At 31.0% G+C, this 17,873-nt stretch overlaps 3 protein-coding genes across 4 annotated transcripts; 2 read left to right on the forward strand and 1 right to left on the reverse strand.

Annotated features, from left to right (window-relative positions):
* Window positions 1-502: 502 nt before the first annotated feature.
* On the forward strand, window positions 503-3,108 carry LOC110603077 (F-box/LRR-repeat protein fbxl-1). Of its 2 annotated transcripts, none has more exons than XR_002486087.2 (2): window positions 503-1,979; window positions 2,795-3,108. XR_002486087.2 is itself a non-coding variant. In XM_021740747.2 (2 exons), the coding sequence occupies exon 1, from the start codon at window positions 786-788 to the stop codon at window positions 1,872-1,874; it is 1,089 nt and encodes a 362-aa protein (XP_021596439.1). In that variant the 5' UTR covers window positions 503-785; the 3' UTR covers window positions 1,875-1,899; window positions 2,795-3,108. The 2 variants fall into 2 exon arrangements, 1 of the variants encoding a protein (XP_021596439.1); XM_021740747.2 differs by having other exon boundaries at window positions 503-1,899.
* A 500-nt stretch (window positions 3,109-3,608) lies between these two features.
* LOC110603110 (probable transcriptional regulatory protein At2g25830) lies at window positions 3,609-10,093 on the forward strand. The gene is made up of 7 exons (XM_021740788.2): window positions 3,609-3,843; window positions 3,943-4,118; window positions 4,471-4,532; window positions 4,703-4,859; window positions 4,982-5,259; window positions 5,422-5,542; window positions 9,718-10,093. The coding sequence occupies exons 1-7, from the start codon at window positions 3,762-3,764 to the stop codon at window positions 9,808-9,810; spliced, it is 969 nt and encodes a 322-aa protein (XP_021596480.1). The 5' UTR covers window positions 3,609-3,761; the 3' UTR covers window positions 9,811-10,093.
* Window positions 10,094-11,464: 1,371 nt separating this feature from the next.
* LOC110603430 (carotenoid cleavage dioxygenase 8 homolog B, chloroplastic) lies at window positions 11,465-14,756 on the reverse strand. Its single transcript, XM_021741161.2, has 6 exons — window positions 14,379-14,756; window positions 12,714-13,457; window positions 12,353-12,546; window positions 12,084-12,273; window positions 11,879-11,981; window positions 11,465-11,805 (listed from the first exon to the last, which is right to left on the reverse strand). Exons 1-6 carry the CDS (start codon window positions 14,661-14,663, stop codon window positions 11,660-11,662), a joined length of 1,662 nt encoding a protein of 553 aa, XP_021596853.1. The 5' UTR covers window positions 14,664-14,756; the 3' UTR covers window positions 11,465-11,659.
* Between the last annotated feature and the right edge of the window lie 3,117 nt (window positions 14,757-17,873).

Below are 17,873 nucleotides of genomic sequence, written 5' to 3' on the forward strand. Positions count from 1 at the left end.
AAGCTAAAATATGTTGTATAGGACAAAGAATTCGCTCTAGGCCATACTCACTTAATGAAAAACCACGTATGAACGTTATCTCTATGGTAAAATGGATAATCACACTGTTATTGATATTCTCGCTGCTATGACTATCAATAGATTATAACTGAATTAAAAACTTCCTTCTCTATTTTTAACGTATATAGTTTAATGGAGGATTTTAACTAATTAGAGATTTGTAAATGATTAATAATGGGTTAGAGTAAAGTTAAATAAGGCGGATAAATATTTATGTATATTTAAAAATAATAATAAAATAAAAATTATTATTTTTTATATGTCATATGTTAGATTTTATTTTTATTAAAATTAAATTGAGAAGAGCTATAATTATGATAAATTTAAAAATTAAAATTTTGTAATTCAAAAATTAAAATTTTAGACATATAAAGTTCACGTTTTTTCAGTCTCATAAAAGTATTGGCGTGCATTTAGGTGGTTTTCTGTTTTTTAATTCCAATTTTTGAAAAATCAAAGGTCCTGACAGCTCTAAGTTCAACTAAATGCCATTGTAGGCGGGGGAGACGTAAGCGCAATCCTATAAATCCGAAAAGGAAACTTTATCGCAGTAACAGAAATTGCGCTTAAAAGGGGCAGGCAATTGGAGCAAGTCGGCTGCCATGTGAGAGGCGAGTTGCTTTCACTACCTAGCAGAAACCCATATCAACAAAGCACTCTAGTCTGTTTACTTGTGCCTATCGTCTCTGGATTTCGTTCAGAACCAAAAAAGAAAACAAGGAATAATGTCAAACCTAGGCGATGATGAAGTAGCCTCAATTCTCAATTGGGTTTATGATACAAAAGACAGAAAATCATCATCTCAAGTTTGCAAGCAATGGCTTAGAGGCGAAGGTGAAACTCGCTTATCCATTCGTGTTCTTGAACCTGATCTCCTCTACAGTTTCTTGCCCAGATTCCCCTACTTACTCACGTTTAAATCATCGAAACTTATTACCGATGCGCACCTTGATTTCATTGCTCAAACATGCCCTAAAATCGAGTTCCTCAATCTCAGTGTCAGAAAATCCCGTCCAACAGTAACTTTTGATGGGTTTGATGAGTCGACAGATTCTGAGGATGTTGGAAATGATGGTATTTGTGCTATTGCAAATGGGTGTCGGAAATTAACGGAAGTCTTGTTAAGAAGGAGAAAGAATGTGGGCAATGTTGGGGTTATCGTTCTTGTAAATCTTGCAAAAAGTTTGACCTCTTTGGATTTGGGGAGGTGTGGTTTGATTGATGATCGTTCCCTTGAAGCAATTGGGAATATGAACTCTATTCGGATTTTGAAAATGGAAGCTTGTTCATTAATTACAGATTGTGGATTGGAGTTTTTGGCAACTGGGTCTTCTTCAAGGACCTTGAAAAAGTTGGTCCTTGCAGAATGTGATAGAATCACGGATTTTGGTGCGACCCTTTTGCAGCAAATGCATCGTTTGGAGGAGTTGAATTTAGCTGATTGTGGGCCCAAATTGACAGATTATACAGGCTTAGCAATTGCCTCGATTCCAAGTCTTAAGAGATTGAACATTTCGTGGTTGATCAATGTATCAGATTTAGCATTAATTGCCATAGCTGAAAACTGTAGGAATTTGGTCGCACTAGATTTAACTGGGTGTGAGATGATTACAGGAACTGGGGTCTCTGCTTTTGCTCATCATAAATGTCTGGAAGAACTAGTGTTGGCTTCTTGTTATAATGTTTGTGGTTATGCGGTGGATAGGGTACTGAAGTGTGAGTCATTAAGTTACATTGTGCTTGATAAACGATTGAGAATGATTTTACCAGATGGAATACACCGGAAGATTGGCTTATCTTGTCACTGGAGATGATAGACGAGCCGGCCAAAAATTTTATGTGAGCTTGCTGCGGTTGCATTAAATTTTAGTGAAAATTCATTCTTCCCCATGATCCCTTCGTGCACCATTCTTGTTTGTGTATGGCTTTTATCCCTTGCATGTTATCATTGCATTGAACTTCTGATACCCTAAATTACTGCTTACTAATTTGTGTTTTATTGTTACCATCTTTACAAGTTTTTCAGGTGTTACATGGGTTATAATTTTAGTTCATGTTTAATGGATTTAATCTCAATGAGTACATGGGTCTATATAAGCAAGTATTTGGCGATTTTCTTTACCTCTAGGAGATGTGTTTATTCAGTATTCTACAATTCTTAATTCGCCATTGTTAAAATCTCTGTGAACTCAACTTCACCAGTTAGTAAATGGCTTGTTTCCTAGTAAGTTTGTGAAGATAACTTTGATGGTAAAATTATGATTAGACATGAAAGTTAGGCCATACAAATGAAATGAGAGTATTGAAGAGGTTGATTGTTGTGGTGATTCTGTTTTTGATGGTATGAATTTCTGGTTATGTCGTGTAAAGTTCTATCTAAACTCCTCAGAGATTTCTTTCCTGAATGAATCAGTGGGTATTTATTTTATCACCTATTTATTTCACATTTATCTCAGACTAGCAATTGTAAGTTTACATTTGTGTCAAGGCATTATATATATGTACCTCTATCTCTTTGAGGTGTGCTAAGAAACTAAAAGCTGAACTTGATGAGATGGCAAATGAGGTCTTGGAGAAGATATGTTGAGTGGATTAAAAGAGAGATATGATGGATTTTAAAAGCTGAGTTTTATACTTGTATATTGATGAGATTGAATTTATCTCCTGTTCCTTGCTTGGTTCTGTCAGGTTTTCTGTCTATTACGGTATTACCATTCAGTTCTCTGATCTACAGGTTATGGACAATGAAGAACTGTGCAAAGAGTCTGAATTCAAGACAAGGACTGAAGCTGCAACAGCAATAAATATTTTCTCTACATGCATTCATCAATCATCACTTCCTGCTTAGTTTGGTCAATCATTTTCTTTTATTCCTAACTATTTTAGGAAAAGGAGTTGTTCTAGCCCAGGTCTCAAAATGATCTATGAACAATTTGGTTACCAAAATTTACCTTGTGATGTTTCCTATGATAATTTTTCTAAATAAAAGACAGTTAACATGCATGGACATTATGTCAATTTCAGTTATGATTAACAAAATTATGAATCTATGACCTGTCTTTTACTCTCTCCTGGTAACAGAGAATGTGATTTAAGAATTGAGGCAATTACATCTCCCCAGAGCCTTTCCTTGGAGGAGACTCCTTTAAAGTAATATAATTTTTTTTTAAAAAAATAAATTTGTATTTGGGACAATATCCCCTCAGTTTGGAATTAATTTAATTCAATTCATTTTGTTTTTAATTCACTTAAATTTAAAAAAAAATAAAAGTACATGATTTGATAAGAATTCTGAATTCAAACCTCCATTATTTTTCATAAAACATTCAAATGCTTCAATTTTTTTTTCTAAAAAATAATAGAAAATTATAAAAATTTAAAAATTACGACAAAAATTTACTTTATAAACTTTAGAAAAAAAAAATATTACTTCAGTCTTAAAATGAAAACCTTTTTCCCACGAGTACAAAAAATTTTTTTTTTGATTAACTATGGGCCAGAAAATGGACCGGTCCAGTCCACCGGCTAGACTATCTGGTAGTAGCGAAGAAGACTGTGAATCAGCACTCAGCAGTCAGAAGAAAGGTCCAGTTATTTTGATCCTGCTCTCCTGGTCTTGGGAATTTTCATACTCCTGGTCTTGGGAATTTTCTTATGTACTCTACGCCCTTTCATCAAACTGGAATCTTTGGTAGCTTGCAATGGGAGCAGTAAGGGCAGTTCTTCAGAGATTCTCAACTGTGGTCTGTTTCAATTGCCCAACCATTTCCTTTGCTCCTCAAAGTATGTTGTTCATTAATCACTTCTGAAAATTGAATGATTCCCACTTTGGTATATAAATATTTTTCTTCTGAGTTGGTTCTTATTGCGACATTTAATCAGGGAATGCTTTGCTTGCTAGGAGTCTATTATCATCATTTTCATCATATAGCTGTTCTTCTGGGATTACATTGTTTTGTGAAGAAAAACGCTGTCATTGTCAAGTGAATGTGAGAAGGTTATGGACTTCCACACCTCTCTGTATGGGCAGGCGGTCTTCCAAAATCGCCGGCAGAAAGGTTTCTCTATCTAATACCTCCCAGAAAAATTTTTATTATGATTTTCTAGGCCTTTTTGATGCGTGGTTGTTTGCAAAATTTATGATTTCTTTTGAACACTACGTGTTTGATGAGAAGCCTAAAGCAAGTTCTAAGATTAATTCCGTTCTCACGTCTCTTTTCTTCAATTTTTATTAATCTTAATTTCATATGATGGCTGGAATGTAAAAATAAATGAAATATATAATCAGTTGGTAATGTTTTTGTTGTTGGCTAACCAATTTCAATACTGTTCTAAACCTTGAATTTTAAAAGCTGTGAAGTTATTCCTGTGATCTTCTGCGTAACATTTTGAAGTGTGCCATAACTGCAGGGGGCTCAGGATGCTAAGAAGGCAAAGCTGTATTCAAGAATTGGAAAGGAAGTTGTATCTGCGTAAGTTGGTTTCTTTTAACCCCTTTTTGCTGCTTAATAGGCTTCATATGAAACAAGAGGAGAGATTTTTTTTTCCCAATATGTTTTCACTGATATCAGTTGCTACATTTTTAGCAATACATGGTCCAAATATATGTTTGTACTTGCTAATATTCTGTTGAGTGATGCAGTGTAAAGAAGGGTGGTCCAAATCCTATATCAAATACAGCTCTAGCTGCTGTACTCGGGAAAGTCAAGGAACTTGATGTGCCTAAGGAAATTTTGGAGCGTAATATTAAGAGGGCTTCTGAAAAGGGACAAGAGGCTTATATTGAGAAAATCTATGAGGTAGTATGAGTCCTTCATCTTTGTATCTTGTGCTGCTAGTGTAGGAGATTCTTTTATGGATTTTTTTAAATCTTTCTTTTCCATATATAAACTTTTTAAGGTTAATTTTCTTTCAACTTTAGGTATATGGTTATGGTGGAGTTAGTATGGTGGTGGAGGTCTTGACAGATAAAATAAACAGATCAGTGGCTGCTGTTAGAGAGGTAGTGAAGGATTATGGAGGAAAGATGGCAGATCCTGGATCTGTCATGTTCAAGTTTAGACGTGTTCGGGTTGTGAATATAAAAGTCACAGATGCAGACAAGGATCAGCTTCTTGCCATTGCTTTGGATGCTGGTGCTGAGGATGTCATTGAACCTCCAATATATGACTATGATACTGATGAAGATAGTTCAGCAAGGTAATTCTCCTCCTGTTTCATGTAAATCCTTTGTTTCTAAGTATGACCTCTATGTAGATAGGTCAGCAAGCAATAACATTTCTCTATGATTGAGTTTTCTTTGTAAACTATACCATCATTTTGTAGAAGCATTAATATATTTCTTTTTTCCCCTGTTCTTAGCTATTACAAAATTGTAAGTTCGTCCGAGAACTATGCTGAAATATTGTCAAAACTTCGTGAGGGAGGAATAAATTTTGAGACTGATAATGGTTCAGAGCTGCTTCCAATAACAACTGTTGAGGTATATTTATCAATATGATTCTCGCTTTCTATGGCATTCATAAGGATTTGTTTTTTTGCTTGGTTCTGCATCCTTATGGTTTGTTGAAGTTCTTATGCAATATGGATTAAAGTGATGCTTAAATCTAGTTATGCGGGCTGCTTGATCAAGCTTGATGCATATAAGTGGTTTAATTGAAAAGTTTAATATTATATATTTTGCATACTATTTGAGATCTGTGCTAGTTCCCAGTCCGTTCAACTAATTATTGATTTGATTCACTCCTCTCTTCCTAATTATTTTGTTGCTCAGTTGTTGGCATACTTTTCTGAAGTCATCAATCCCCCCCCCCCCCCCCCTTTTCCTATCTCTTTCTCATGCACACTCAAGTGCCATAGGATTAGTGGTGTATGAAAAGATACATTTATTTTGCTTTTAAATATCACTAACTTTATTAATTTATGAAGTGTCAAACTATCATTTTATTTCATCTTTATCTAGTTTTCACCATGTCACGCATCTATCTAGAAGATATCCTAACAGTCAATATGTACATCAATACAACTTAGTTTTGCACAAGTTTACCAATCTTATTGACAAATTTTAGCATGGGCATTGGATTTCAAGTGGTATTAACAAAATCACTAGACTTCCAATTTGTATTAGTTAAAGGGTAAAATTGCTTTTGGACACTCAACTTATATTTTGTTACATTTAAAACACTTAATTTTAATTTGCTTCAATAAAATCACTTAATTTAAATTTTATTTCAGAAAAAGTCATACTAATTGACTAAAATTAATTTTATTTGTGCTAATTTAGATTTTCATAAACTAAAAATGTGATGTTAGTCAATTAGAATGACATTTTCTAAAACAAAATTAAAGTTGGGTAGTAATTCTTTAAATAAATTAAAAGAGTAATAAAACTGAAACAAATCTCAAAATTGATTGACCATGAATAAAAATTATCTATCAGTTACATCACATGGCTTCGATCTTATTTCAATAAGGTCACTACAACCAAAGTTTTGTTAAGACTCAAAAACTGTTTTCTACTGTAAAACTAAGAAAATCTTGAAGTTTATTTTTAATTGTAAATTGTACTAGACAATTTTTATTTGGATATATGCAAAATCGGTTAATGTTTTATCAAACTAGAAAACACGGGTATTTTTTTTTAATTATCATTATTATTATATAAAGTGATGAGATGTTGTTCTGTATTTTATTATTTTTAAATTGTTTACACTTATTGTTTTCATATTTAAAATTTTATATATAATTATCTATAAATATAGAGGTACATGTGTATAAATATAGTGTAATGAAGCTAAATATTTGGTGATAGAGCAGTTTCATGTAAATCCTTGTAATTGTAGTTAAAATTAGGGAAAATTATAAAAACCTAACTTGTGGTTGTGTACATTTTTAGATCAGATTTTGAGGTTAAGTTTGTGACAAAGTGGTATCTTATGGTTACACGCCATCAGCAAATGAAGACTTTTCCATCTAACACTGTTAAATATTATTGATGTATCCAAAAAATTTAAAAAAATTACTTGTGGTTTCATAAATTTTCAATTAGGAATCTAAACTTAAGTTTGTAATAAATTAATAAATATCTATATTTTCACAATATTAGTCAAATAACACTTTTTTGTTAACCCTGGAAATTTTAATGATGTAACATTAAATAAGTAATTATTTTCTTTTAATTATCAAAGTAGATCCCACTTAAAATAAAAACTAAAAGATATAATAAAAAGAGAAGAAACCGGTGAACTATCCATGCTAACCTATTTCTTTCCTCGTTCGTTCTTATTTTTTCAATGTTGCAACTTCACAGCCTTCAAATAACCATCCACTACCTTCAGCAAAACAAATATGGATGCAATGACGATGGATCAATAGGAAAAGGAGAGAGTGTGTGTTTGCTCGAAAATTAAGCTCCAGAACTCGTTAGCACATAGTATTTCCACCTCTAAATAAGCTTATGAGCATCAACAGCTTACACAATAGAATAGATTTGAGGGTGACCTAAATTGAACCTACATTTCTTTTCTGTTTTTCTTTTAAATTTTTTAAATGGAACTTGTATTTATAATTAAATATTATTTTGAATTAAAATAATTCAATGTATTATCATCAAAATTTAATAGGATTAATAGAAAAGTCATGCTTTGTTAATGAAAAAAATTACAGGATCTTTTTTGTCATAAAATCAACATCGGATCCTGATTTAAAAAAAACGTGAAACTACAAAAATTTGAAATCACAAGGTATTTTTTTTATAATTTTCTTATTTTTAATTAAAGATTTAATACTATGTTATCAAAATTTAACATTGATAATGGAAAAGTCTCATTTTGCTAACAATTAAAATGCACATGCTCCATTTTGTTACAAAGTTAAATTGAAAAATGCGCAAAACCATAAGACACTTTTGTAATTACCCTTTGAAATTATATAGTGTCAATCATTATGAATTAACATAATCAATGATAAGGATACAATGTATGAAAAATGAAGGAAATACATTTAAAAATATAGAAAAATATGCTAAATTTGAAGAATATACCTTGTAGGTATTAATGGGAAATCTTGCTCATTGTTTCTGAATATTTTTTTGACCATAATCGTCAAGATATGATGAGAGATGTTTGTAATAGTTTCATATATAGGCTTTTTTCTCGATCATTGAGATTTAATAGAGTTATTTTCTAGTAGTAATTTTGTTTGGTACTCATGATTATGCTTGTAGCAGTCATTGACACTGTTGTATTCACTTATTTTCAGTTTACTTGTCATTAACCATATTTGTCTTTCTATTTACCCGTAACTGAACCTTATTTAATAGCTCAGTTTCTGGTTCAACTATATTTTATACTTCAATTTTATAATATTTATATAGATATAGAATTATACAGATGTGATTTTTAAAAATTTAGAAACCTGAAAGTCTCACTAAGAAGTGATTATAATAATAATATGATGATATCAGTGTGACCGTTAAATTTTATTTAACGTATGCATATTAATTTTTGTCAGCTAATAATAAAATATAGTTAAAAAAAAAAAAATATAGCTAAAAAAGATAGAAAAAAGACACATTCAAATTATTGATAATTAACTCCCACTGTCCTATAATTTTTGTCCATTTTTATTGTCTACTTTTCTTTTTTATATTGTACTTAATATTATTGACTATTATAGTCCTATTTAATTTTATCTTATTTTCAGTATAATCTCATTAATTGTTATTTTTCTAAATGAGTATTTAAAACATTCTTAGTATTTAATAAAATTTAATGTCTTTATAATAGTATAATTGAAAAGTTAATAAAAAATCAAAAGTGGAAAAAAATTATGGGATGGAAGGAGTATTTGATTGTACTTTTAATTGATATACATATATTTATGAACTTTTTGTTGCTTTAATTCAATAATAATTAAAATATATGTCTATGATAGTAGAAAGTATTAAAAACTTAGTTTTATTTAAAATTTTTTAAGTATTAGACAACTAAAAATCTACATATTAATTATTACTAATGAGTTTTATTTTGTTTACCTGTTAAAAGAAATATGCCACTTGGTACAAATTTAAGCTTGCCACTTTACATTTTTATGACTAAAAAATCAGATATGTGTCATTCCCTTGGTAACTTATTTTAAAAACTAGCTTTATATAGATATATAGATACAGAGGCATAGATTGTGATGATAGTAATAGTAAAGAAATAAAGCTAAAGCTAAGTAATTTTGTTTGTATGATATTGAAATTTGGACAAAGCCGCACAGATTTAGCAATGATTGCTTCATCTGCAGCACTGAATTTCACTTCCCTAAAATCTTTTATTCCAGTCAAACAGATGGAACCTCGTTAGATTGGCATTGTGTGTATCATTGCTGGCTTCTACAGATCTAAATCCCATTGACAGCTAAGTGCAGCCTGGTACACAGCTTAATTTTATTTCTTTCATGATAATTCCACCTGGGGGGCTGTGTTAGCTATGCAGAACTACACATAATCTTAATACTGTCGTTTGCCATGAGTGTACTGTGATATTTATGTATTCTTATTTCTATGTTTAAAGTTTTCGCCAGTGTCATGAGAAACCTATATATCTTTTAGTTTCCATTTGTTTTTAAAGAACAGAAAGAGGTAAACATTAGTGCTTTGATGGCTTTCAGGTAGATGATGAGGCAATGGACTTGAACAAAGAACTTATGTCTAAATTACTTGAACTTGATGACGTTGATGCTGTTTACACAGACCAGAAGTGATCAAATCCCAACTCCGATTGCCTTCCGAGCAATCGAGAGCTTGGATGGTGCAGTGTGAGACAGTCTATGTATGTGGTTTACGGCTTTACGCACAAAATGAGTTTAAAATCGTCCATTTAATCCCCGGAAGGACGACATAATTCTTTTTAAGGGGAAAAATGGGGATATTTTTTTTGTTCGGTTGAGGTAATTGATGATAAAATTCTTGGAGGAACGTCCCATGTGTTTATGGGGTTGTAGTACATTGAGCTGATAATAATATTATAATAGGATTTTTTGGTGATGCTGGCTCTGGTGTCTTGATCCAAATGTTTTCTTATTTAGTCATCGTTTTCGAGAGTTCCCAATCAGTCTCTTATTACTTGTCACTTGAAAGCGTTGGAGCTTGACTTTTAGAAGTTGCGTGCCCATAGTTTATTGAAAGAAAATCCAAAGAGGCTGACTTGAGAAAGTGCCATCTTTGTATTTCTAAGTTTGTACAACTTCCTCAACCCTACAGAACCTCCAAGTCCATATGGGTATAGTTTTTCTTCCAGTTACCAGGTTATTTTTGCTGTTCGAATACATCAGATCCTCTTCAATATAAAAATATTTGCTCATGGTTGGAAAACGGTGTTAATTGAGATTGGCAAATTGCTGCATCACTCTCAGACAATCTCACTTAAAAATAGTCAGTGTGTTTAACATCTCATCTTCCAAAGGGAAGAAGTAAAGAAAGAAAGAAAAAAGAAAAAGCCTGCAAGTTTATTAATATTTGGGATGTGACAAAAGGAAAATTTGCTGTCTTATTTGTCTTCGTATACGGCCATATGCATCTGCCAACCAAAGAGTATATGTGTGGCAGTGGCATTTGCAAATAATTGTGTCCTATTAGAGCAACCTTAATTGATGTATATACATATATATATATAACAGATGACGTATAGTAACAGCAATTAGAATAGTGATATTTTTGTTAGGACACCAAAGCTGTGGATCCCTCCATACACATCCACATATACATATATGCAGAAAATGACTTGTTTGATCAACAGCCTCACAAGCATTCAGTATATGCTTTTGCCTCTGCATTGTTGTGACGATTCCTAGAATTAATAAATTAAACCTGATCTAATTGTATCACACCCAGTCATGGATCTAAGCCGAAATATAATTTTTAAATAGAAATAGATTAATTGAGTTCATTGTTAATATTTTTATATTTAAACTCCTTGTTTTCAAATAAATTTAGGAAGTTGATGATTTTGCTTGTAATTGAGATTAAAAAAAATAATAAATTATTTACCAGTAACATGTCTGAAGATTTTGCTTGTAATTGAGATTAAAAAAAAATAATAATAATTACTGTTGTTATTATAAAATTTTTAGAAGTCTTGTTGCAATTGGGAAGGGTTATGAAAAAGGAAGATAATTGCCTTGTTTTTTTTATAAGATTTAGGGATCGGGATCGGGAGAGTAGAGATTTAGTCAGATGTACTTACTATCAGACTAAGTCTGTGAGCGCAATTGCCTTATGTTATGCGCAGCTTGTCTTATGTTATGCGCAGCGTAACAAAAAATAACACACAAAGATATATAAATTAATATTTTACATGAAAATAGTACAATAAGTTTACATAAATTAGTAAATAAATACATAACGAGATGGTAAAAATAAAGTCTAGAAAAAGAAAAATAATATTATAACCGGAAACCTATTAATATCCAACATAGATAATGAAAAATAATATTAATAAAATCAAGAAATAGGTATTTGGCAAGGAGAAGGGATCAATCAGACATATTTTGCCAATCAATCAATAAGTTGCCGGCCAACTCTCAGCTCCTTAGCTAGTTGTGTACATTTTTATCATTTCTTAGGCACCCAGCATCCATGCAGCCCGTACGGTAGACCATAAGGAAACTTGGCTCTTGCAATCTCTTCAAATGTGGATCCATCTAATAACAGTGCATATCCATCTCCATTTTTCTCACTAATCATGGAGATTACCACACCTAAACCATGCATTTTGTGTTAGAATTTTCAGTTGTTAGTTAAATAATAACAAGTAATTAACCATTTACTCACCATCATCTTCTTCTGTAGCTCCTGGGCGAGCCACAAAAAGAGGTTCAGAAGGCACAGCACCTTCATCATACCAATTCTTGGCCTTTTTCTCCACTAAATCAATCTACAATTAGAGACCAAAATTATTACAAGTATACAACAAAGTTTGATATTCATAATGTTTTTTCCTGGTGGGTTCTGATTTTTTACTTTTTTTTTTACGTACCTTAGTGAGAGTGTTGGGAAAATTACATGGGCGTTGGGCTCCACATGCATAAGCATATCTATATTTTTTGCCCAAATATGCAGGGTTAATGCTGCACATGTCCATGCCTCTTCCATGCTCATCTGGGTCCAATGCTGCCTCCAACTTGCCGCATGGACTCCCATCTAGAGGAATTATGAACCTTCCTACTCTGTAACACCAAAAATTATTTCATACAACTGTTGTACATATAAAGTTTAAAAGAAGAATAATAAATGAAAGATAATTACTTAGCATCTGGGAGCACGTCCATGCCCATGAAAGCTCGTAGATTTTGCAGCCTAAGCTTCTCTAAAATGGTAGTGTCTGCATTATGTTCACAACAATCTGCTATGATTGAAGTCACCCTCCCTTCTTCATCTCTCTCTTCGTATGCATTGATGAAATGAAATGTCACATATAGAGGCACCTCTACGCTTGCCACCTTCAAAATTTCACAAGAAAAAAAATACAATTAACGTCTAAATTGATCTATATAGATTTATCGTACGAGTTTCATTATTATTCTAGATAGATCGAGTTTTGATAAATTTTTCTTATAAATTTAATAAAATAGAAATGATAATATATTAGAGAGGGAGAGGAACTTACTATCTTGCCACTAGCTTTACACATGACATGCATAAACCCTTTAGAGTGAGGATGCCACTCAAACTTGTAAAGTGGTGTGGGCTCAGCTTTTAGCAAATTCTTTGCACAATATCTCAATGGCATTTCTGGTACTATCACATAATTTTCAGTCACAGGAAAAGAGTGTACCCACCCAGGCGCCGGCCCTCCCCGGCAATCTACCCTTCCGATCACCTTCCTCTCATTGCTTCCAGGCTCCATTCTCACCACCAAATACCCCGGCTTCAACAAATCCGGCAACAGAGTCAAGAACTCGTTATCTGTCACTATTGGATGCGCCGAGTGAATTAAACCCCCTAGTGAATCGCTATACTCAAATTTCCCTAACGTGTCTAGTGTTTCCGGGTCAATTATAATTGACCCTTTTTGTGTTTCTGTCAAGCAAACAACACGGCCGTCGCCAAGCTTGACGACGCCGGTGTTGGCATTGTCTGTTAAGGAAGCACCGGAGAAGAGGTTTGCAATCTCCCCAATATAAGCCAAAAAGTTTTCTTGTTTTGGCACCTCAGAGAATTCACGGAAACATAGCTTGTTATTCTTTTTCGCTGCCTTGTAAGCCTCCGATTCGATTTGGCGGTGACCGGCAACTAATCGACCGTTCTCGAAATAGAGTTTGACTAATGTGGCATAGCCGTCAAAGAGATGCCGGAAATTATAATCCCCTATGTGCCAGAGTCCAGGTCCGTTTCTAAGGTACGTCCCTTTCTGCATGTGTTAATTTTTGCCAATCAAGTCAAAGATTAATTGACATTTATTTATTTTTAATTATCTAAAAAATTGTAGAAAATTAGAATCCCATACTCAAACTGAATATTTTGTTTAAGTTCAGAAGTATTAGAAAAATATAAATGGATTCATGCATGAGTTTTTAAAAAAAAATACAAATAATAATAATATTTTTTGGTTTTATAAAAAAGTAATTAATAATTTTTTTTTAAATTACAGCACAAGATAAAACTTGAAAATTACAGGGCACAGAAAATATGCATGCATATCTATCCCCAGATTATAAGTCTGTGTTTTATGTTCACAAACAAATTAAGCAGTGCATGTGAATAAATCTAAAAGAAAAAAGTAAAATTTATTTTATTTAATTAATAATTATGCATCTTAAAAAATAAATTAAAAAAAAAAAGCATCAGAATCAGTGGGGCTAACAAAACACTCAGAAGCAAACATATTGATGATTACAAGTGATTCTGTAGAATGTCTGACCTGATGTTTTCTTTTGGATATGCATCAGAATTAAGGACAAAAAAAAATCTTTTTTTTTAAAAAAAAAAACCCATAATATTAAATACTAGGCAAGTATTTTAATTTAAATATTTAACGCATTAATTCTGAATAAAGGTGAAAATATGTATTTAATCATTATCTTTCTTATTTAATGGTAAATCTTTCTCATTTACAACTGACAAAAATACTACCAAATATATTCTGGAATTTCCTTAATAATAAAAAAACGCCAAAAAGATCCAAATTGATTTTTGGTTTAAAAGAAAAAAAAATTAATACATGTTCTTTGATTATCAAATTATTCTATCTAAATCCAAAGAATGTTAATTGAAAAATAAGATAGAATTTTTTTTTTTTTTAATAGGTTTAGAAATGAGAAAGTGCACAAACCAGCCATAATGGAATCTCTCCTTGTACAAGAAGCTCTCCTTCCCATCTCTCTTGCCGGACACTAGTCCAGGCAACATGATTCCGGCCAGCACCAACATCATCTTTCTCAGGTGATGGAACGATTGAAGGCATTTTGGTAGCAACATTTGTGATAACGGAGTCTCTAGGGTCACGTTTTCCGGCAAAAATGACTTTGCTTAAGGAAAAGCCTTGTCTTTTATGCTCATACTTGTCGGAAACCGGCATGTTGTAGCAACCTCTGGCGGCAGATGCTAAAGAAGCCATGGAAGGAAAAAGGTTGCAAGAAATCAAGATTTTTTAGCAGGATTCTTTTTGTAGTAAGCAAAGTATGAGAAACGTACGTATTTATAGAGAAGGGTTTGTGGAGAACTAGCTAAGGAATAGAGGAATCTTGATTGGTGGAATTCCTTCGCACCATACGACATGGTCTTACGTTATATCATAATAATATTTTTATTGTCTGTATTCTCAAAGTTGGGAAATTCTTACATGTAATCTTATATATATTCGGTTAATAAATACAAATACAAATTCATATATCCGTTATAAATAGATGATATATTAATTAAAATTATAATAAATCTTACATTTAGATTTAAATTAATAATATTATATATAAAAATTTTCTATATATGAAGTTTTTAAATAAAGAAAAAAAGATATTTTTGGACATATATATATATTTGCCTCTGTTATGCCACATGGACTCACATTTTAAAATGCTGGAAACTTTGGAGTTTTCACACTAAGTGATGAAGGTTACAACTCAGAAGGGATCCTACTTATTCGAAACCTCCACGTATGACAATCCTTAATTTTTGGCTGTTTGATTTCTTCTGTCAAAACAAATTACCAAACTGGATAATAAATAATATAATTATTTAAAAAATTACTAGAATTTCCATCGAACTAGTAGCTCCATCAACAAGAATGGCTATTTAATTATGAATAAAATTAAAAAATATATATATATATATGAAAAATATATGTTATAGATATAATTTATATAGAATTAAATCCTCGAATAAAAAAAAATCTAAAATTCAGTCAATGAACGGCTTAGATTAGCTCTTACAAAGTGATATCTCACCCATGGGTCAGACATCCTCCGAAAGAAACTTTCTTTGACTTCCATTTGAGCTGTGCATGTAAAACTTAAAAGCCAATCTAAAGGAACAGTAAAGCTTGAAGTTGTCTCTCATTTAACGAAATCTTAATAGTTCATCAATGGAACCTAACCTATGTTAGTTAAGGGTAAGCATTCGATCGATTCGATTTAAAATTAAATTGAATCGAATAAATTGAAAATCAAAATTTTGATATTTATAAAAATCAAATTGAATCGATTTTAATCAGAAACTAAATTAAACTGAAGCAGTCTGATTCAATTCGATTCAATTCGGTTTGATCGATTTGAATTTTTAATAAATTTTTTATTTTTTATATTTTATTTTTAATATTTTAAAATTTAATTGAAATATTTCAATATTAATATGATCTAAACTCTCTATATTATTGAAAATAATATATTATTATCACTAATCGATTCAGTTTAATTTTTTTATCAAAACATAATTGAAATAATTAAAATTTATAAAATTAAAAATTAAACCGAATTGAAAATTAATAAAAAATAAATTAAAATTTTAAATTAATTTAATTTAATCAATTTTTTTATTTAAATCGAATCCTAATCGCCTTTAATCTCAGCTAAATAACACCTCTGTCTTTACAAACTCGTGAATATGAGTAGGTGGCATTAGATTTGTATTTTTATTATTTATTATTTAATATTTTGATAAATTTATTCGAATAGAAAATTAATATCTCTCATGAATTACATTTAAACGATAACTCTATGAACTAATAAACATATATTGAGATAAATGGTTGGCATGCTCTTTTAAATAAAATCAAAAATTTAATTTTTATAAAAAGGTAAATATTTATTAAAATATTTTATTTTTAATAAATTTGATCAGATGTAAGTAGATTCTATTATTTGTTTTAATAAATTAATTTGATATATAAGATATGAATAAAATAATACTTTATAATTATAAAAAAATGAAGATTCTAGCATGACATGCACATGTGTCAGTAAAATTCTCATTAAATTGAAGTCTAAACGGTTATCATTTGCTAGGAATTCATGATTCAAGTTGAAGCAAATTTATGAGTTGATTAGAATTTGATGGAACATTTTATGAATATTCCAATTACATCATCCATTTGACTTTTTAATTTTCTATTTTCTTTTCACTGCACACAATTTTAGTTGTTGAAGAAAAATTAATATCATGATATGAAAATTATCAACAATTAAAATAAAATCAACGAATGCATAAATTCCAAACACATGTAGCAATGGAAAAATACTACTGTCTGACCCTCCACTTGGTGGATCTATGGCTGAAGTAATGTCTGAAATTTCAAAATCTGCTATCATTGTTTTCCACCAACTAATTCAAATGCATGAATTAATTAAATGAGTTGAAATGTTTTAATTAATTAATTTTATTCAGCATAAATTTATCGAATCAGTGATATTAAATATTAAATAATAAATATTTATGTATTTATAAAAATCAAAATTTTCATTTAGGAAAAAAAGTCGAACCGCATATGGAGGAATAGTTGATGAACATACTTATTCATAGTCCATACCCATTTGGGTAAGTGGGAGTATCAAGTTGCAGTTTCACTAGAAACTATAGATATAGAGAGAATGGTTTGGGTCCATGTGTTTGCCACCGACTTCTATTTGATGCCAAAGGTTTTTGAAACCTGAAAATGTTCCCAAGTGGCAAACAACAGACTCCCTTTTACATTATTTTTTTCACCTGAAATTATGAACTCTTTTGTCATTTATGGCTTCATGGCAAGAAAAATGATCATATACACACTTAGCTACTTGATGGAGATGTACATCAATTGATGATAGAGATGTACATCAATTAGTAAAATAAATTATCGATTATTTAATATATCAAAATTTAATTACTAATAATTATATATTTTGAATTTTAATTTTAATTAAAAAAAAAAAAAGAGCTAGAATGGTGTTGAAGTGAGCCACTTGGTGGAAGTGGCTCCATTAAAAATAGTCATGACTTGTGTTTTCCACTGAAAAATCTTGTAATTGCATCAGTCTGTCTCTTCTTGGCTCTGTTGATTCCCACAATTATCAATCAATGAGTCACATAATTATTTGTCCAAGCTGTGTGGCAGACACAATTAGGGTTTCCCCACAAACCAACATAACACTTTCTTTAATAATTAATTAATTGATTAATTAATTAAATAAAACTAATTAGTGGAGCGTCCAAATCCCATCAATATTTATTTATTTATTTATTTTATGTACAAAATAAATATTCTAGTGGGCCGGTGATGATTCTCCACTAACGTGTCATCTTCATAAATTATTTTAATTATATAGTTGTTTAATAATTTTATGTGCTTAAAATTACG

Source organism: Manihot esculenta, chromosome 16 (genome assembly GCF_001659605.2).
Source record: "Manihot esculenta cultivar AM560-2 chromosome 16, M.esculenta_v8, whole genome shotgun sequence".
NCBI classification, from domain to species: Eukaryota; Viridiplantae; Streptophyta; class Magnoliopsida; order Malpighiales; family Euphorbiaceae; genus Manihot; species Manihot esculenta.

Coding starts and splice junctions, on each gene's coding strand:
- LOC110603430 (XM_021741161.2), bottom strand. CDS start 14,663: ATGGCTTCTTTAGCATCTGCCGCCAGAGGTTGCTACAACATGCCGGTT. Junction 11,982..12,083: donor TTCCCAACACTCTCACTAAG/GTACGTAAAAAA, acceptor CTCTAATTGTAG/ATTGATTTAGTGGAGAAAAA. Junction 11,806..11,878: donor AGCTACAGAAGAAGATGATG/GTGAGTAAATGG, acceptor TGCATGGTTTAG/GTGTGGTAATCTCCATGATT.
- LOC110603077 (XM_021740747.2), top strand. CDS start 786: ATGTCAAACCTAGGCGATGATGAAGTAGCCTCAATTCTCAATTGGGTT.
- LOC110603110 (XM_021740788.2), top strand. CDS start 3,762: ATGGGAGCAGTAAGGGCAGTTCTTCAGAGATTCTCAACTGTGGTCTGT. Junction 4,119..4,470: donor CCAAAATCGCCGGCAGAAAG/GTTTCTCTATCT, acceptor CCATAACTGCAG/GGGGCTCAGGATGCTAAGAA. Junction 4,860..4,981: donor ATATTGAGAAAATCTATGAG/GTAGTATGAGTC, acceptor TTTCAACTTTAG/GTATATGGTTATGGTGGAGT.